The sequence below is a fragment of the Calidris pugnax genome, unplaced genomic scaffold (assembly GCF_001431845.1).
Source record: "Calidris pugnax isolate Ruff unplaced genomic scaffold, ASM143184v1 scaffold24, whole genome shotgun sequence".
Classification (NCBI taxonomy): domain Eukaryota; kingdom Metazoa; phylum Chordata; class Aves; order Charadriiformes; family Scolopacidae; genus Calidris; species Calidris pugnax.
In genome coordinates, this window is record NW_015090922.1 from 17,386,785 (window position 1) to 17,402,261 (window position 15,477).

At 40.2% G+C, this 15,477-nt stretch overlaps 1 protein-coding gene and 1 long non-coding RNA gene across 7 annotated transcripts in view; one reads left to right on the forward strand and one right to left on the reverse strand.

Annotated features, from left to right (window-relative positions):
• The first annotated feature begins 4,213 nt into the window (after positions 1-4,213).
• Positions 4,214-15,477, forward strand: part of LOC106893094 — a 30,965-nt gene continuing 19,701 nt past the window's right edge. Inside the window, exons 1-2 of the long non-coding RNA XR_001412993.1 lie at positions 4,214-4,303; positions 15,283-15,466. This is a non-coding gene — a long non-coding RNA (uncharacterized LOC106893094). The remainder of the gene's footprint in view (positions 4,304-15,282; positions 15,467-15,477) is intronic.
• Positions 6,961-15,477, reverse strand: part of LTBP1 (latent transforming growth factor beta binding protein 1) — a 193,588-nt gene continuing 185,071 nt past the window's right edge. For all 6 annotated transcript variants that reach the window (XM_014950707.1, XM_014950706.1, XM_014950710.1 and 3 more), the window contains 3 exons: positions 12,333-12,455; positions 8,640-8,789; positions 6,961-7,435 (listed from right to left, as the gene is read on the reverse strand). In XM_014950707.1, coding sequence (XP_014806193.1) covers positions 7,266-7,435; positions 8,640-8,789; positions 12,333-12,455 — 443 coding nt within the window. In that variant the 3' untranslated portion in view covers positions 6,961-7,265. The remainder of the gene's footprint in view (positions 7,436-8,639; positions 8,790-12,332; positions 12,456-15,477) is intronic.

The window sequence follows — 15,477 nt, forward strand, 5'->3', positions numbered from 1 at the left end:
GGACTGGCCCTGGAAAGGGGTATCGAGTGGGCAATGCCTTTGTGGCCAGAGCTGAGCTGGATGGCTTCCTGCAGCAGGAAGAGGAGGTGTGATTCCTGAGAATGGTGCCCACTCACAAAGTGACAGGGACCGTGTGGATGACAGGAAAGTCGAATTCAGTTTTAGGTGATAACAGACTATATCCTGCTGGGGATTTTGGAACAGGTCCTACCCACTCTTCTGGGCAGTTACCTCCTCGATGACAAGTCGCAGAAATTAAACTTTTTAATGTGAAAGAAATAAAAAAATCTGCTTTGCTGTACTCTAAACTTTTCTGCCAGAGACATTCCTCATTAAACACACATGGTGGGATTTTTTTTTCAAAGGAGTTTGGCACAGCCTTTGCTCTACTCCCACTGGAATCTGTGGAGGTGCCACAGGTTTCGGTGGGAGGGGAGCTAAATCAATATGGAGTGCTTTGGAAAAATCCAGCCTAGAATGGATCCTGGCAGCATGAGTAGATAGGGATTGGAGGTGATGCTGAAATTGTCACGTAGAAATTTTCCATCCTGGCTAGCAGTATCCTCTCCATCCCCCTTAGTTCAGAGCTAATGGAAAGCAGTGTGTGGCAAAGCATGACTTGAGGGGAAGGGAAAGGCAGTGTAGAAAGAAATAACAAGATCTGAATTTTTCCCCCCTCCTCTGTGTCTCTTAGGACAAAAACTTTACTGCAGAACTTCCCTTTCACCTAAGTCTTAAAGAACGTATTGATTGATAGCAAGCAATGGGGCACATGTTGTGTGTAATGCTCCCTCTGGATGGGATTCTCCTGAGCCAGGCTGAGCAGATTGGTGTTCTGTTTTGTCCAAAGTGAGAGGAATGCTCCTGGCATGTGCTCAGGTGTGGGAGAAGAAGGGGAAGGGGTCATGTCCCCGCTGTCAGGATCTCTGTCTCATAAGTATAGGGAGCAGAGGCTGCTGTGTCAGGTCTCAACATCCTCTCATGGAAAAGTGTAGCTTGGAAGGGACCGCTAGAGGCCCGTAGTGCAATCTCCTGCCTTAGGCAGGACAAACTTTAAAGCAGTAAGCTTGCTCAGGAGATAAGCAATCATAGGCACCAGACACAACTGGGATAGAACATGCAGCCTGAATACTTCCGTTAGGAACCTCTGAGTCAAAATACGTATCTGGTGATTCAGTGTCTTGCAGGAAAGCTGACATGGCTGACATCCTGCATTTCTTTAGTTTATGTCATTCTTTCCCCACCAGATAGTAAAATCACTTACTAATGCAGGTTGTCACAGGATAATCCCGTTTCTTTTTGGTATATGGGCACTCAAATGGTGAAGGTTAGTGGGGGTGGGATGGTATTAGGGTTCAAGATCTTTCACAGCTTGGTGTGCAAACACAGCCTGTGCCAGCTGTGGAGGTGGTGCCCCAAGAGGATCCAAATTTTCTAATTCTTCTGCTGTGTGAGATTATTCCTGCAGGTGAATGCATTGACTGTAGCCCAGTACTTGGCATTCTTCCAAAGAATGTTGTTACTCTCACAAGTTGACATTGTCACTCATTGGGAAGCCTCCAGTAAATGGCTGATTTTCCTTATTCACTCACTCTTAGTTACTTTGCTTCTCTTTTGGACACATAACTTAGGTTTCCTAGGTAAATTTCAGATCTTCTGATAGAAAAAGCTATATAAATACCAAATAATGATCTCAGAAGTGAGCAGTAGCCTCTGTGGCACCCAGCAGTTCACCTCTTCTTTGCTTGAATTGTTCCTTAATAGCTCCCTTGGCCTGCTTGGTGTTAGCAGAGTCTCCAGACTCTACTGAACTACTCTTCAAAGTGGGTGGCATTATTAAAAGAACAATACTGTAGTGTCTTCTAGAGGCAGCTATGGGATTTTTGTTTGCTGTGCACTTTGAAGGAATGCACTGTGTTGCAATTGCTGAACCAGGCCTGTGACATGCTCTAATGGGATCTGCCACCTTTCCTTTTGAGAAGTTAGGAAAGAGTGCCAAAGCCAGAAGCCCCTCTGTGGCCAGATGGACATCACTCAAGGGGCAGTGAGGAACCCAAACTTCAGATTCAATCCCTCCCATGAGGGCGAGGATCACTGGGAGCTAATAGGTCATGACAACCACATTGGCGCCTTTAGAGTTTTAGGACTTCTCTTAGTCAGGAATTTATGTGAGTGTGTCAGTTGCCACTGACTAGCTGAGTATTTGTCATGACTGCCAGTTTTGTCTCTCGGATTGAAATGATCTGTCCAGCTGTGACTGTTTTTTCCCAAGGAATGTTAGTGCTCACTTTGAATAGTTTTAACACTGACTAATTTTTAACTGACTAGCATCGCAACATGAAAGTATCTATTCATATTAAATATCTTTCTAGCTAAAATCTGCATAACACTAGTTCTGTCGTAACTTCATTCTCATTAACACAGCACCATTATAAGGGGCCTTGCAGAATTCAGTTCTACCATGTCAGCACTTTTATTTTTTTGTAGCAAGGAAATGGCTGGCTGAAAAATTACTAATTTTTTTAAAGGGTCCATATGGATGTAAAAAGTATTGGTGCCATTTGGTATAAATTGTAATCACTTCCAGACTCGACTGCACTCAGAAACTTGAATCATGGAATAGTACGTGGTGGTTTCTGTATTTTTAGGGCTCTCACCTAAACCGCAGCTCTTGTAACAAGTAAATGGCTACGTCCATGGTGTCCAATCCCTCGTCTTAATGATGTTAAGAAAATGTTTGTTTAACTATGAATCAAAATTGTATTCCTAAGCCCTGCAGCTTTTCAGGTGAAATGACAGACCCAGCCTTGCTACACTGGAGCAAAGTAGGTGGGCTCCAGAGGGTGAGGTCAGATCGGCTGAATTTCACTGAATTCTTTCAGTTGTGGTTCCTTTGTTAAAGGATTTCTGGAGGCCTAGAGCCAGGCAACGTGCAGTACTAAGCGCTGGGGTGTAAGCGGAGTTTAGGCTGTTTGGTCTGCTTTTGGTTGTCTGTGTGTGTTTTAAGGCACATATTAGAGGTAAGAAGAAGCAAAAGGGAAGGGTAGAAGCATGCACAATGTATGTTGTATGCTTATGTAGTGTCTGTAATAGAAGAGTGTAGCTGTTGAACCAGGAGAATGTTTTCAAGCCCCAGCTAGGGTGTGGGTCAACTGCTGCCCTCTTGAATTAGGCAGGGGAGATGGAAAGTGGCTGGATAAACCAAAACCTCTTTTGTGCATTGGTAACAGAATTCACAATTCTGATGATGCTGAAATTGATAGGCCAGGAGGCTGCTTAGGCTTAGGTTTGCTGCTTGGTTTGTTTTCTGTGAAACCAGAGCCAGCATATGCCGTATCTGAACCTACTGGTAGCTTTTAACCCTGTGACTAGTTTCAACCATGTCTGCAAGGCAGCTGAGACAAAAGGCCAGTACAATCCAAGGTCTGTGAAGTTTGATGAACAGCTAGAGACAAGTGACCCAACTGACCCTCCCTGCTGAAAGCACGGACAACATTTGGTTTGGCAGAAGTTGTGTCAATGCATGTGCATGTCACCCATAGCTGCAGATGGGTGCTTTTTGTGCTTGTTGAAAATAGCAGAGATGCAAGGAGCTGGAGATAATCTGCTGAGGAGAGAGACACGAGGAAAGGTTATAGGAATTCAGGATTCATTTTAGTTGTGTTGCTTATGGAACAACTTGGGTTTGGGTTATTTTTTTTTGGGTCTGAAATAACACAGAGTAAGGGGGGTGGGAGTGTATATTGTCTGAGAATGACAAAGTCCCAGGCTATTCTGAACGTGTTGTTTTAAAAAGATGTAATAAATCAGCAAGGAGCCAATCTTGTGGCTCAGAATTATATGGTCATGTCGCCAAGCAAAGACTTCTAAGGGTACTGAAGTTTGAGTGTTATTTCCTCAGCTGTCATACTCGTGTACTCCCAGGACAAGCTGCCGTTTTAGCTCCCTAGCTGGGGAAGAGTTGAAGGAGAACTGGGATGTTGAAGATCTGAGGCTGTGGTGCTGACTGTAATGGCAGCTTTAGAGCCTTGGCTGTCTTTCAGAGATGAACACAGCCAGTTTCTGAAGCAGGAGGAGGCTGTCTGGAGGTGGGAGTTGGGGGAGCACTGTCTTGCCTATGAATCTTTCAGATAGCTGAAAGCAGAGCAGAGCTCATCTTGAATCCAGTGAAAGGTTGTAACTGTGACTTTGTTTTGTATTGTATTTGATTGTAGGATTAACCTTAAGCAGGACAACAAGAAGTTCTAGTTACAGAATTCCCTAGTAAGACTAGACCTTCCTTCCTTCCTCCTAACCACAGCAGGTAAGCAAGAATTAATATTTTTGTAATTATAGACCAGTAGTAGTGTTTGTAGGCTACCTCGCATGACTGAGAAGCATGACTGGCTCTCCGTTCCTCTCCTGCTTAATTCTAGACAAGTCAAGGGACTTGTGCACTTCACAGAGTCTCTTCCTTAAAGATCGCTCTCTCCACAGTTCTATTAAGAAATTTTTCTTGCATTTTATGACTGGTGAAGACTTTTAAGATCTGATACTATCTTAGTGTCAAATTCCAGCAGATAGAGAGGAAATGCCCTGAGAAGGACAGGTAACAGGCACCTGGGCTTTAATGAGACCTACTGAGTCTGCAGTACTGAAAGGAACAAAACTTATGATATTTTTGGTTCAGTGGCAGACCTAAATGTTGTAAAAGAAAGTTGATTCAGAACCAAAACAAGTATTTCTTTTTTTTGGTGGAATGAGAAATAAAAATCTGATTTTCAGACAATCCGATCCAATTTAACTCACTTTTGAAACTCTCATGTTATCCTTTTCCTTTTAATGCAGGGCAGGTCTAAAAGACACAGCAAAAATGTTTCATTTGGAAAATATCAAAAGGACCTGTTTCGGGATTTCCAAAGCAAACTCTTGCACTCTGGAGAAGGTCAAAGTGAATTATCTGTCAGTCTCCTAATCTTTTTCTCTCCTTCCGCTGAAAAATAGAGCTGATGGGAAGGTACAGTTCATCAAGAAAAAGAAATTCTCCCCCTCCTCTTCAGTATTTTCTGAAAACCAGGCCATCACACTGAAAAGCCTTATTTGCAGATTTAGTGGGAAACATGCCTAAACCAGGAAAGAAGAAAAATTCCATCGAAATCAGCTTCCAAGTCAAACAGTTTCTGTAGGTCTGTGTTTGAAATCTTCCCTTTGGAAGCCTAACTTCAGGCATCAACTAATTCAGATTCTGGTCTTACTAAAACAGCAGGAGAAGGAAAAAGCAACCAGACAACTTCTTAGAACTATTGTAATGTAAATTAATTGTAGCACTGTAAACACCTGAGGAGTTGATTCTTATAACATAAACACCAACAAAAGAAAAAAATGCCAACAATTATTAAATAGTTTTTTTCTAAAAAAAAAAGGTTATTTTATTGAGTTTTAATATACAGCTTTAATATGTTAGGGTAATCATACAAGATCTCTCTTGTGTTCAATTTACACATTACAATACAGACGTGAGCTAAAATCTTTTGTTTTAATGTACAAAAGGAATCCAATGTTGTCCACTAGCAGCTTTGAACTTGGCAAGAAAGGTTCTAAAGACTTTAAGTGCAGTAAAAATCATACAGAATACAAAATGAATATAAGGACTTTTCGCCAAGGTATATAAACATTTGAAAACAAATGGTGCCTGCTCCACAGGGCAGACAACTAGCAAATTAAAAAAAAAAAGTCACTGACCAATGTTCCAGAGAACATTACCCTGTGTAACAGTTCTTATAAAATGGCCTAAGAATATCTGTATCATAGAATTTGTACTGATCAGAAAAAAGGTCTGAAAAGAAACAGTAGGCAAGGAACTGAACAATCAAAAAATGACATAGTAATATAAAATATTTCCATCACTATTTAAATGCCAAATTAATCAAGCAAGAGTAAAAAAAACCAAAACAACAAAAACCAAAAAACCAAAGCTCTTCTGTTTAAAATAACAGCACTGTTTTTGCTTATATTTAAAGATATTTTTTTTCTTATGAACACACTATATAGTTGATTGTTTCTTTCATACAGAGTAATGTGTCCATTTGGTCTGTCACTTCAGTGAAGCTGATACACAATCAACCCATCATGTCTCACCTTTAGACACATTTTAATGCTTTTCTCCCCTTACGTTCGCTACTCCGGTGCCTTCTCTTCTCAAGTTAAATACTTCTCTTCCTTTTCTTTATACAGTGCAGAGTATATGGGCTTATGATATGGAGATTTTCCTCTACTCCAGTTCACTGTCTAGTTCTGAGTTCAGTGGTGTGCAGTAGTTTGGCTTGTCTGAAGGCACGTACCCTGGGAGGCACAAACACTTGTACGAACCTTCTGTGTTAATGCATTTGGCGTTCTTGCAGAGAGACATCCTGTTGTTCAGCTCGTTGCACTCATTGACATCTGCAAAAAGGGGACAGCAAAACACATGCACTGAATTCTGCTGTGTAGGTAGAACTCATTTATTTCCAGCATTGCCAGGAGTAGAATATGCTGTATGAATACAGTGAGAACTATATTTTCAGTTCAGATCAGGTGGAATTAGGCTGGGAAGAAGCAGAAGTTGTCACAGGAAATCAATAGTGTATTAAACACCTTAAAGTGTTAGATCACCAAGCCTAAGCTGCAAAACAAAAACTTAATAACCATTTGCAGGTTTTTATGTCATGAATGAAAAGTGGCTTACAAGAAAGAAGCTTCAAGTCTTTAGTATAATATCTGTATTTTAAAAAATTAAATGCTTTAGGAGCTGTTGCCGTTATCAACTGAATAGTTGTGAACAGCAAACTACCTGCACTCAGTATTGTGCAGCATTGGCTTGAAATACACAGGAGCTGCATGTTTTCTCACTAAGGAGGCCAGCTTGCCATAAACTCCTAAAGATTACAAGGCATGCAGGCAGCTTACCATGATACAGCTGGGAGACCTCAGCTGTGGGTTATGAAACCAAAGCTCTTCTGTTTAAAATAACAGCACTGTTTTTGCTTATATTTAAAGATATTTTTTTTCTTATGAACACACTATATAGTTGATTGTTTCTTTCATACAGAGTAATGTGTCCATTTGGTCTGTCACTTCAGTGAAGCTGATACACAATCAACCCATCATGTCTCACCTTTAGACACATTTTAATGCTTTTCTCCCCTTACGTTCGCTACTCCGGTGCCTTCTCTTCTCAAGTTAAATACTTCTCTTCCTTTTCTTTATACAGTGCAGAGTATATGGGCTTATGATATGGAGATTTTCCTCTACTCCAGTTCACTGTCTAGTTCTGAGTTCAGTGGTGTGCAGTAGTTTGGCTTGTCTGAAGGCACGTACCCTGGGAGGCACAAACACTTGTACGAACCTTCTGTGTTAATGCATTTGGCGTTCTTGCAGAGAGACATCCTGTTGTTCAGCTCGTTGCACTCATTGACATCTGCAAAAAGGGGACAGCAAAACACATGCACTGAATTCTGCTGTGTAGGTAGAACTCATTTATTTCCAGCATTGCCAGGAGTAGAATATGCTGTATGAATACAGTGAGAACTATATTTTCAGTTCAGATCAGGTGGAATTAGGCTGGGAAGAAGCAGAAGTTGTCACAGGAAATCAATAGTGTATTAAACACCTTAAAGTGTTAGATCACCAAGCCTAAGCTGCAAAACAAAAACTTAATAACCATTTGCAGGTTTTTATGTCATGAATGAAAAGTGGCTTACAAGAAAGAAGCTTCAAGTCTTTAGTATAATATCTGTATTTTAAAAAATTAAATGCTTTAGGAGCTGTTGCCGTTATCAACTGAATAGTTGTGAACAGCAAACTACCTGCACTCAGTATTGTGCAGCATTGGCTTGAAATACACAGGAGCTGCATGTTTTCTCACTAAGGAGGCCAGCTTGCCATAAACTCCTAAAGATTACAAGGCATGCAGGCAGCTTACCATGATACAGCTGGGAGACCTCAGCTGTGGGTTATGAAGCGTCATGCTGAGCAAGGTCAGCTGAGTAGAGACCTTAAACTGAAATACCCATGCACGGTCTCTACTAGGCTTCTACACTGAGGGGTGCTGTTCTGCTTTATCTTCTCACTGGTACTTGCCATTCTCATATTTTGTTGTTTTAATTGAAGACATAGTCATTAGATGTCCTGGTCAGTAGTTGTGCAAATTTACTAGTTTAGTTTGAGAGTGGGAGGAATAATCTGGTCTGTTGACCGTTGAAATCAGTGAGAATTGGCGGCCAAACCCCACCAAGTGGTTATCTGCATATTTCGGTGATTCAACCACTCTAAAAATCTGGTCCTAAAATTACTTTTCTACTCTGGATCCAGTTCCATCCTCTTAGCTCACTAAAGCCTTTGAAAAACATTTGTCCTGTATATTAGTGTTAAATTATCGATGGAAGTTTAATCTTCATTACACAAATGCACGTCTGCTCATTTCTGGGCTCTTAACTGAACACAGCTGTAATGACCAACATGAATTGAAGAACACCAACGTAGTTATTTCTGTAACAATATTTACTGGCCTTTACAATTCAGGTGATTATCTCTGACCGCTTTGTTCCAGTGCCTCCTTAGGTCAAGTGACTGAGTAAACTAACAGACTAACAGAAGAAGAAGAAGTAATATGCCATTCTCACCAACACAAGTCATTTTGGCCATGTCCAGGTGATAACCGTCAAAGCAGTCGCAGGTGTAGCCTTCCTGGACTCTTACACATCGGCCGTTTTCACATCCGTTCAGAATACCACATTCCTCTGCTTGTAACTCCTCAAAGCTGTTCAGAAAACCTGGGTGGAGAAAAAATTGGAAACAAGTCAGTTACAGAGCTGGTGAAATAGTATGTATATATATCCAAATGTATAGTGAGACTGAAATTTTCTCAGAAGTTTACTGGAATGTGACTTGACTTTGCAGAAAATAGGTCAGCTTTAGCAGATCTGCATCATCTGGACTTTTAAATGCACTAGAAAAGTGCTGTGATAGGTTTTGAGATGAAAATCGAATTCAAGATAGCTTTGTGGACTCTTCAGTCTTTAATTTCTGTTAAAAATCTGTGATTTTTTTTTTTTAAGGAAACAGTATAATTTGACAGTATATTTTTTAAAGGACAAATCAGTGTTTTCTTAATCGCACCTTTTATTTGGACTGTTATGTATATTAACATTTATCGAAACAAACTAAGAAGTGGTAGTACAGTTTGAGGTAAAAGTTCCTTAAAACAGTATTCTAGAAAAATAAGGTGTGTGTAGGGGGAAGAGATGCATTCCAATTTATCTAGAAGAAAACATATTAAAAAAAAATATCAAAAAATCAATCTCAACAGCTTTAAGGAAAGTAAGAAGAAATCAAGAGACTGCTTTCCTGTTGTGGTTTTGGTTAACAACCATTTGGCTGGCACTCCAGCAACTAGTGCCAGTACAAATACCTATAATCTACCAATTGCTTCTTGTCATAATTCTAGATGGTGAGTAGTCAAAGCTAAGGAGTTCTCTTTTTGTATTCACAGCGGTTGTACAATGCCTTTTGTGCTCCCTGTCTTAGGGCTTTTTTTAAACTTATGCTTTTATGTATAAGGAAGGATTTATACTTAAGAAATTATTTGACATTTTTACATGTTCAGAGATTCTTTCTAGGATTGAATTGCTTCTGTTAGTCCTGCACAAGTTTTTTCACTAGCTTTCTATTCATGGAGCAGTGATATAACAGGACTGCAGATGGCAGCCCATCACATCAAAAAAACTTTTGAGGAAAAAGTTGAGAACATTTGAGAGTCATAGGTTTACCAGCGTAATGAAGCGGAGGAGAAGTTGGAGCTGGAGCAGAATACAGTAGGATACATCTCCCCATCTGCCCCATAACATACAATTACTATAGTGACTCCACAAACCATTGGTTTCTCTAAAACCTGTTTACTGATTTATATTGTTGCAACAGCTGTGATACATAGATTTACAAATCTACCTAAGAATATTAATTTCTCCCTTTCCTTGTGCTTGTTCTCCTGTCTTTTTATATTTAATCCATCCTATCTTGATTCTTGAGGCCCTCTTTTCTCTTGTCCTGCTTTGCTGTTCCTACTCTGCCCTTTCTGCATCATCCTCCATTTAACTTTGTACTGTCATTTTCACTCCCCCTTTCTTTGACTACATACATTGTTTCTATCCTGGATTTTCTTTAACGTGGTGGGATTCTTAGGAATTATCACAGTGGTCAGTCATACCCTGAGTAAATTCTGGAGACATTGAACACCTAATGTGACATAAGTACTTGCTGACATATGCCACATCTCAAGAACATATGCAATACACAGGATATCTACAAGTGTACATGTATACGTTACAATCTTCTCCATGAACTTAGTAAATCACATCTCAGTGAAACAGTATTTAGGAAAATGAACAGACTGTCATGATGTATGTTTATAATGTAGTAAAAAACTTGACCAATTTTCTTTATGTTCTCAGTTCCTCTAACAGAGCTTGCAGAGAGAGGACTCATGAGGGTCCTTTAAAGAGAACATCTTAGCTGATTTAGAAAACAAACAGTGCCAAGAAAGGATTTACTAGGCCCCGAATACATAGATATTTTTAAATTAAGAAAAGGCATCATTTGACACAGAGAATATATGTACACATATATGCATATACATATGTACATACATACAATTTTCTCTCTCTCATAAATACAGTATGTTGTAATTTTAACTAGCTAAACCCAAAATATTTATCACTGACAGCAAGTTCTACTTCACAAAATAGTCTACTTCAGAACAGCTGGATGGGACCTGGGTTGTAATTCTAATATGCATAGTTGGTTCTGTAGAAGTTGATTACACACAAGTGACAAATATTACATTGAAGTATATGGCCCTGCCACAGGATGGGAAATATTGCTGTTTTCCTCATACAGTCACAGCAGGATTGTGACTTTGAAGTCTTTGATGCCCTAAACATGTGGCAACTCTATCTGTCAGGGAATATGTCTCTGATCAGGACACAGTCATGCAGCTCTGTACTCTGGGGTTTTTTATTCATTTGCTTGCTATGGTATCCAATTCAGTGATAGGATGGGAGCAAGAGACATGAGTTCTTAAGCTTCTGTCCCTGAGACCGTGGACTAAGCTGTGGATTCAAAACTGTCCACAATATTATTGCATTTATTCACTACTGCTTATAATTTGGGAAGTACTTCTTTCCCACTTAGTACTCTATCTATCCCTTTGATTACACAGTCATCTTTCTGGGTGTTTGGTAGTTATCATCTGTGTGACATTCCAGTTAGACATCAACACTCAGTACTGTTTAATTAAACTCATTTGGATATAAAGAAATAAGACATTTTGTAGAGCTAGGTGATCATTTAGATGCTAAATAGAATTGAACTCATTAACCTGATCTGTGTAGTTCTGTATAAATTAAAGCGCAATATGCGCCAGAAATGTGTAGCGCCCTTCTGATGGCGTGCTGTAATCCTCCTGCCCTGTTTGGACCTATTACCATTACTTTAAAAATAACTCCTTGTACAGGAGAAGCCCTTTGGGAAAGAACGTCGTGGCAGCTACGTGTATAAAGCACAGGGAGTTACCAGTTCCTTCTGTTATCTCCATTTTTCTTCTCTGAAACTCTCATGAGATATGCTGGACCTGTACAGTGTGGGTGATTTTGAGGAAGACACTGAGATCTGTTAGGATTCCTCTCCCATAAGCCTTAACAGCAAGCTGTGCCAGATCCATAAAGAACCCTGATATTTCTGAAGTGCAACTGAGATGCTGTATCCAGTCCCTCACACCCTGCTTGGCAGGCCGTTCAGCTAGCCTGAGGCTACAAGCATGCATACTCTCTGATCATACTGTACTGTACATTTTCTCCATTGAGCAAGAACGACTTGCATACTCTCCAATTCCCCCATATAAATTCTGCTGGAAAATCACGGGAAGGTGGCGTGAAGGGTTTTTTTTTATCTTTTAAACTAAATGCACTCTGAAGATATCTGTCCCATGCTCCAAAGGAAAATTAATTTGTGAGAAGGAAAACTGGCAATCTGTTTGACCTTTAGCTGTAAATCTGTTGGTAAATACAAATTTACTACACTTGGCACAAACTATTTCACTATATTAAAAATTAATATTGTACTCTGAGCCCAACTGGACTCTTACACAACACTGGCTCTTGAACCAGAACACCTGACTGAAAGCTAGTGTCATAGGAATAACTAAAACATAAATAGGCCACATTACTCAGAAGCAAACAGAAGAATGAAGCCAGCTACAGGGAAATAATCCAAGTTACAACCCTCATTTCAAGTATTTTACATAACAGAAATTTGCTTACGGTCTTCAACAAAGTATGGATTGGTGTCTGGAGTGTAGTGCTCCTCAAAGTCAACCAAAGCATCTTGTCCATATGGCCGTCGAGAGCCTGGAACAGGAATGTTGCACAGCTGGGCATAATCCTCTGAGGGGGGAAAGAAAATAGGATATAAAACTAATCACACTTGTAACACAGACTGCATTACATTAGTCCCAGTGAGCTGTGGTTCATATTAGCTGGAAATAAACTTATCTTCCTAGAAAGACCATAAATCTGCAGTTTCCACAGTACATTCTCTCTTCAAGAAGAATGTCATTAAAATGTTAATGAGCCAAACACAGACTATTAAGTCATAATAGGGATAACACCAGGGATACATTTGAGTCAATAACTGTACAAAAAGTTATGGGTCAGGACTTTCTGGCCTGCATGGGAAGCAAGAGCAGAAGGATGCTGTGTGTCCTGCTGCCAGTGCACCCCCCCACCCAGGGCTAGCTACGGTTACTGTCCTCATTCTGGTGCAACAAAGGCTACCCCAGACCACTGCGGCTGCTAGCAGAAGCCACCCCAAAGGAACCAAACCGGAGCAGTTGGGGCCATATTTCTGGCACCGTCAGCCAACCTGCAGAAATCACAGAATGACAATTCCTTCTAAAATAGCACGCACTCGTCTGTATCTCAAACTGTATCTTCAAGCCGCAGGGTTAAGTACGAGTACTGTTCACAGTCTCCTTGGCTGTGAACCTCAAAGGACAAGGGGAAATGCACAGGAGAAATAGTTACACTCTGATTTTCTGCCTCTCCCCATTAGCTAGACTACACGAAGCAGACTAAAGCAGCTCTTCATTATAGGTGTCAAAGTCCATGTCTGAAATGCTGATGCAAAGTTCGTTTTTTTATTTGATTTATTGTGTCACCTCTGTTTCCATTACTATTGACTAAGATATATACAAGACAATTTATATGAAAATAGAAATGTTGTTAAAATAGAGCAATCCAGGTGCTCCTTTACTGTTGCTACAAGCTATTCAGCATCTGTTTCTGTGAAGATTGCCCGGTGTTCTGAGAACCAGGCAGAGTAAGGACGGGAAAGAAAACCACCAAAAGAGAGAGAGGAAAAAAAGCCCTAAGCAGATACAAAATCCAAGAATTGCAGATGGTTACAGAGCCAGAAACCTCATGCTGTGTAGAACTGTCCCAGACAGCAAATAGTTGGATAAATCCAGACTGCTTCTAGACAGTGCAGAGCACAGTCCCACTTGCTGCCCAGCATTGTCATTTTATTTTCACAGGTAGTATCTCCTCCACCTGGAACAGTTTTACTTTGTACTGAAAACAACGAAGTGTTCAAAAAGTCTGAATTCTGTGGCCAACAACTTGGCTCTTTGAGAGCGTAAGACTGTACTGTAAAAGCAAAGCCTGTCTGTGCACACCCGAGCCTGCAGAATGAGCTCCCCAGAGAACTTACAAATCACTGTAAATCTCACCACCTCCTGCTTCACATGCAAGGTGATCTCCTCTGATGTGCATCCTCCGGAATATATTATTTGCAGTAATAATTATATTCAAATAACCCTCTTGTCTCCCAGATGAAAAGGTACACTGCCCAACAGAGACATCCCATGGCACATGAAACAAAGCCAGCATGGGAAAATAAACGGCATAGAGCAAACATTAGTGACATCCCTAAATGCACAGTTTCCCACTGAGATACCAGGATAACGAGCATAGTTTTAAGAGCTGTCGCAGGCCCAGAAACACCTTATCCTTTCTTCCCCACATCTGACCCCAAATAACATCTACATAAGGGGACAGCCAGGCTATCATCTCAGACCGAGTCCTTCACAGTTGGTGTTAAACAACTCATTATGCCCAAAGGCTCCGGTATGTACATGGAGAAAAGCTGTGCAGAAATGTAAAAGCACTTTCTCACAGATGTGCACAAATATTCTTGGCAAAGAAAGTCTGTGCTCTACCACAAAATAGTAATTCATTTGGGATGTGTGGGAGAAAACACCACACAGAACCAGCCAGTGAATGGTAAGACAAGGCAAGCAGATCTGAGGCATCACTGCTTCTTCCATATGGATGTAATCTGATGGAACGGACTGGACAGAATCTTGACATTGGCTTCTCAGATTACTCAATGCCAATTGTGCATTTAGTGATACCAGTAGTAGAAACAATGCTTTTCTTCTGAAGGAAACAGTCAGAACATTTGAAAATCCATACAGCTTGAGCTCCTGTGTACATGCGGAGTTGGGTTGTTTGAAGATTGTGCAAGACTATTTTATATTGCACATTTGCCAAGGAAGAATCAAGAAATGTTGACAATAGAAACTTGTTTCCTGCCACAGTGGTCTTTTGCCAGTCAAGTTTTGGATGTCTGCATTTTTAGCTCTCATTATAAGTAAATTAGTGGCTACAAAACGATGAAGAGCTGTTTTAGGACATACTGGTAACTTGCTATTTGTTACAAGGAGTTGTAACTATGTCAAGGTTATTTACAAGGCTATACATGCAACTGTAATAATCTATTAACCTCCTGAAGTATATTATGCTTAATTAACCATTTGTTAATACACTTTAATCTTTCAATAATGTATATGTTATTTGCATATAGAGCTTCAATACAAAAACTGGTAAGAGCATTTAAATAGTCTTAAGTCACTTTAAAATGTATGCACATATCCTCCCCCTATATATAATTTATATAATTGTTTTGATACATAGTGGAATTACCTATAATAATCTCTTAATACTCTATATTCTATTTAGTTGTCCAAGCAGTGTAAACTTTATCTCTTGTCTTTTGTAACGTGTTGATTCAGTTACTAGTTGCTCAGGAGATAAACCCATGGAGAGCAACAGCAACCCACCTAAGAAACCAACAGTAGAAATTCAAGACCAATAACAATGGCAAGTTATCTACAAGTTATCTACCTTGCTGAGCTTGTCTTTTGTTTTCCAGGGAAGAAAAGTGTGGGCAGAGGGGAGAGTACAAAGAGTGAAAGGTATCCAGGGGGCCACATCTGGAAAGATTGCAAGAACCAGCGTTTTGAAATGAGGTAAACTAGAGACTTAGATGCCTGAGAGAAATGAACCCATCAGAGTCCCCCTCTGGAGGACAGAACAAGTTACAGCCAGACAGATGTGTACGTACAAT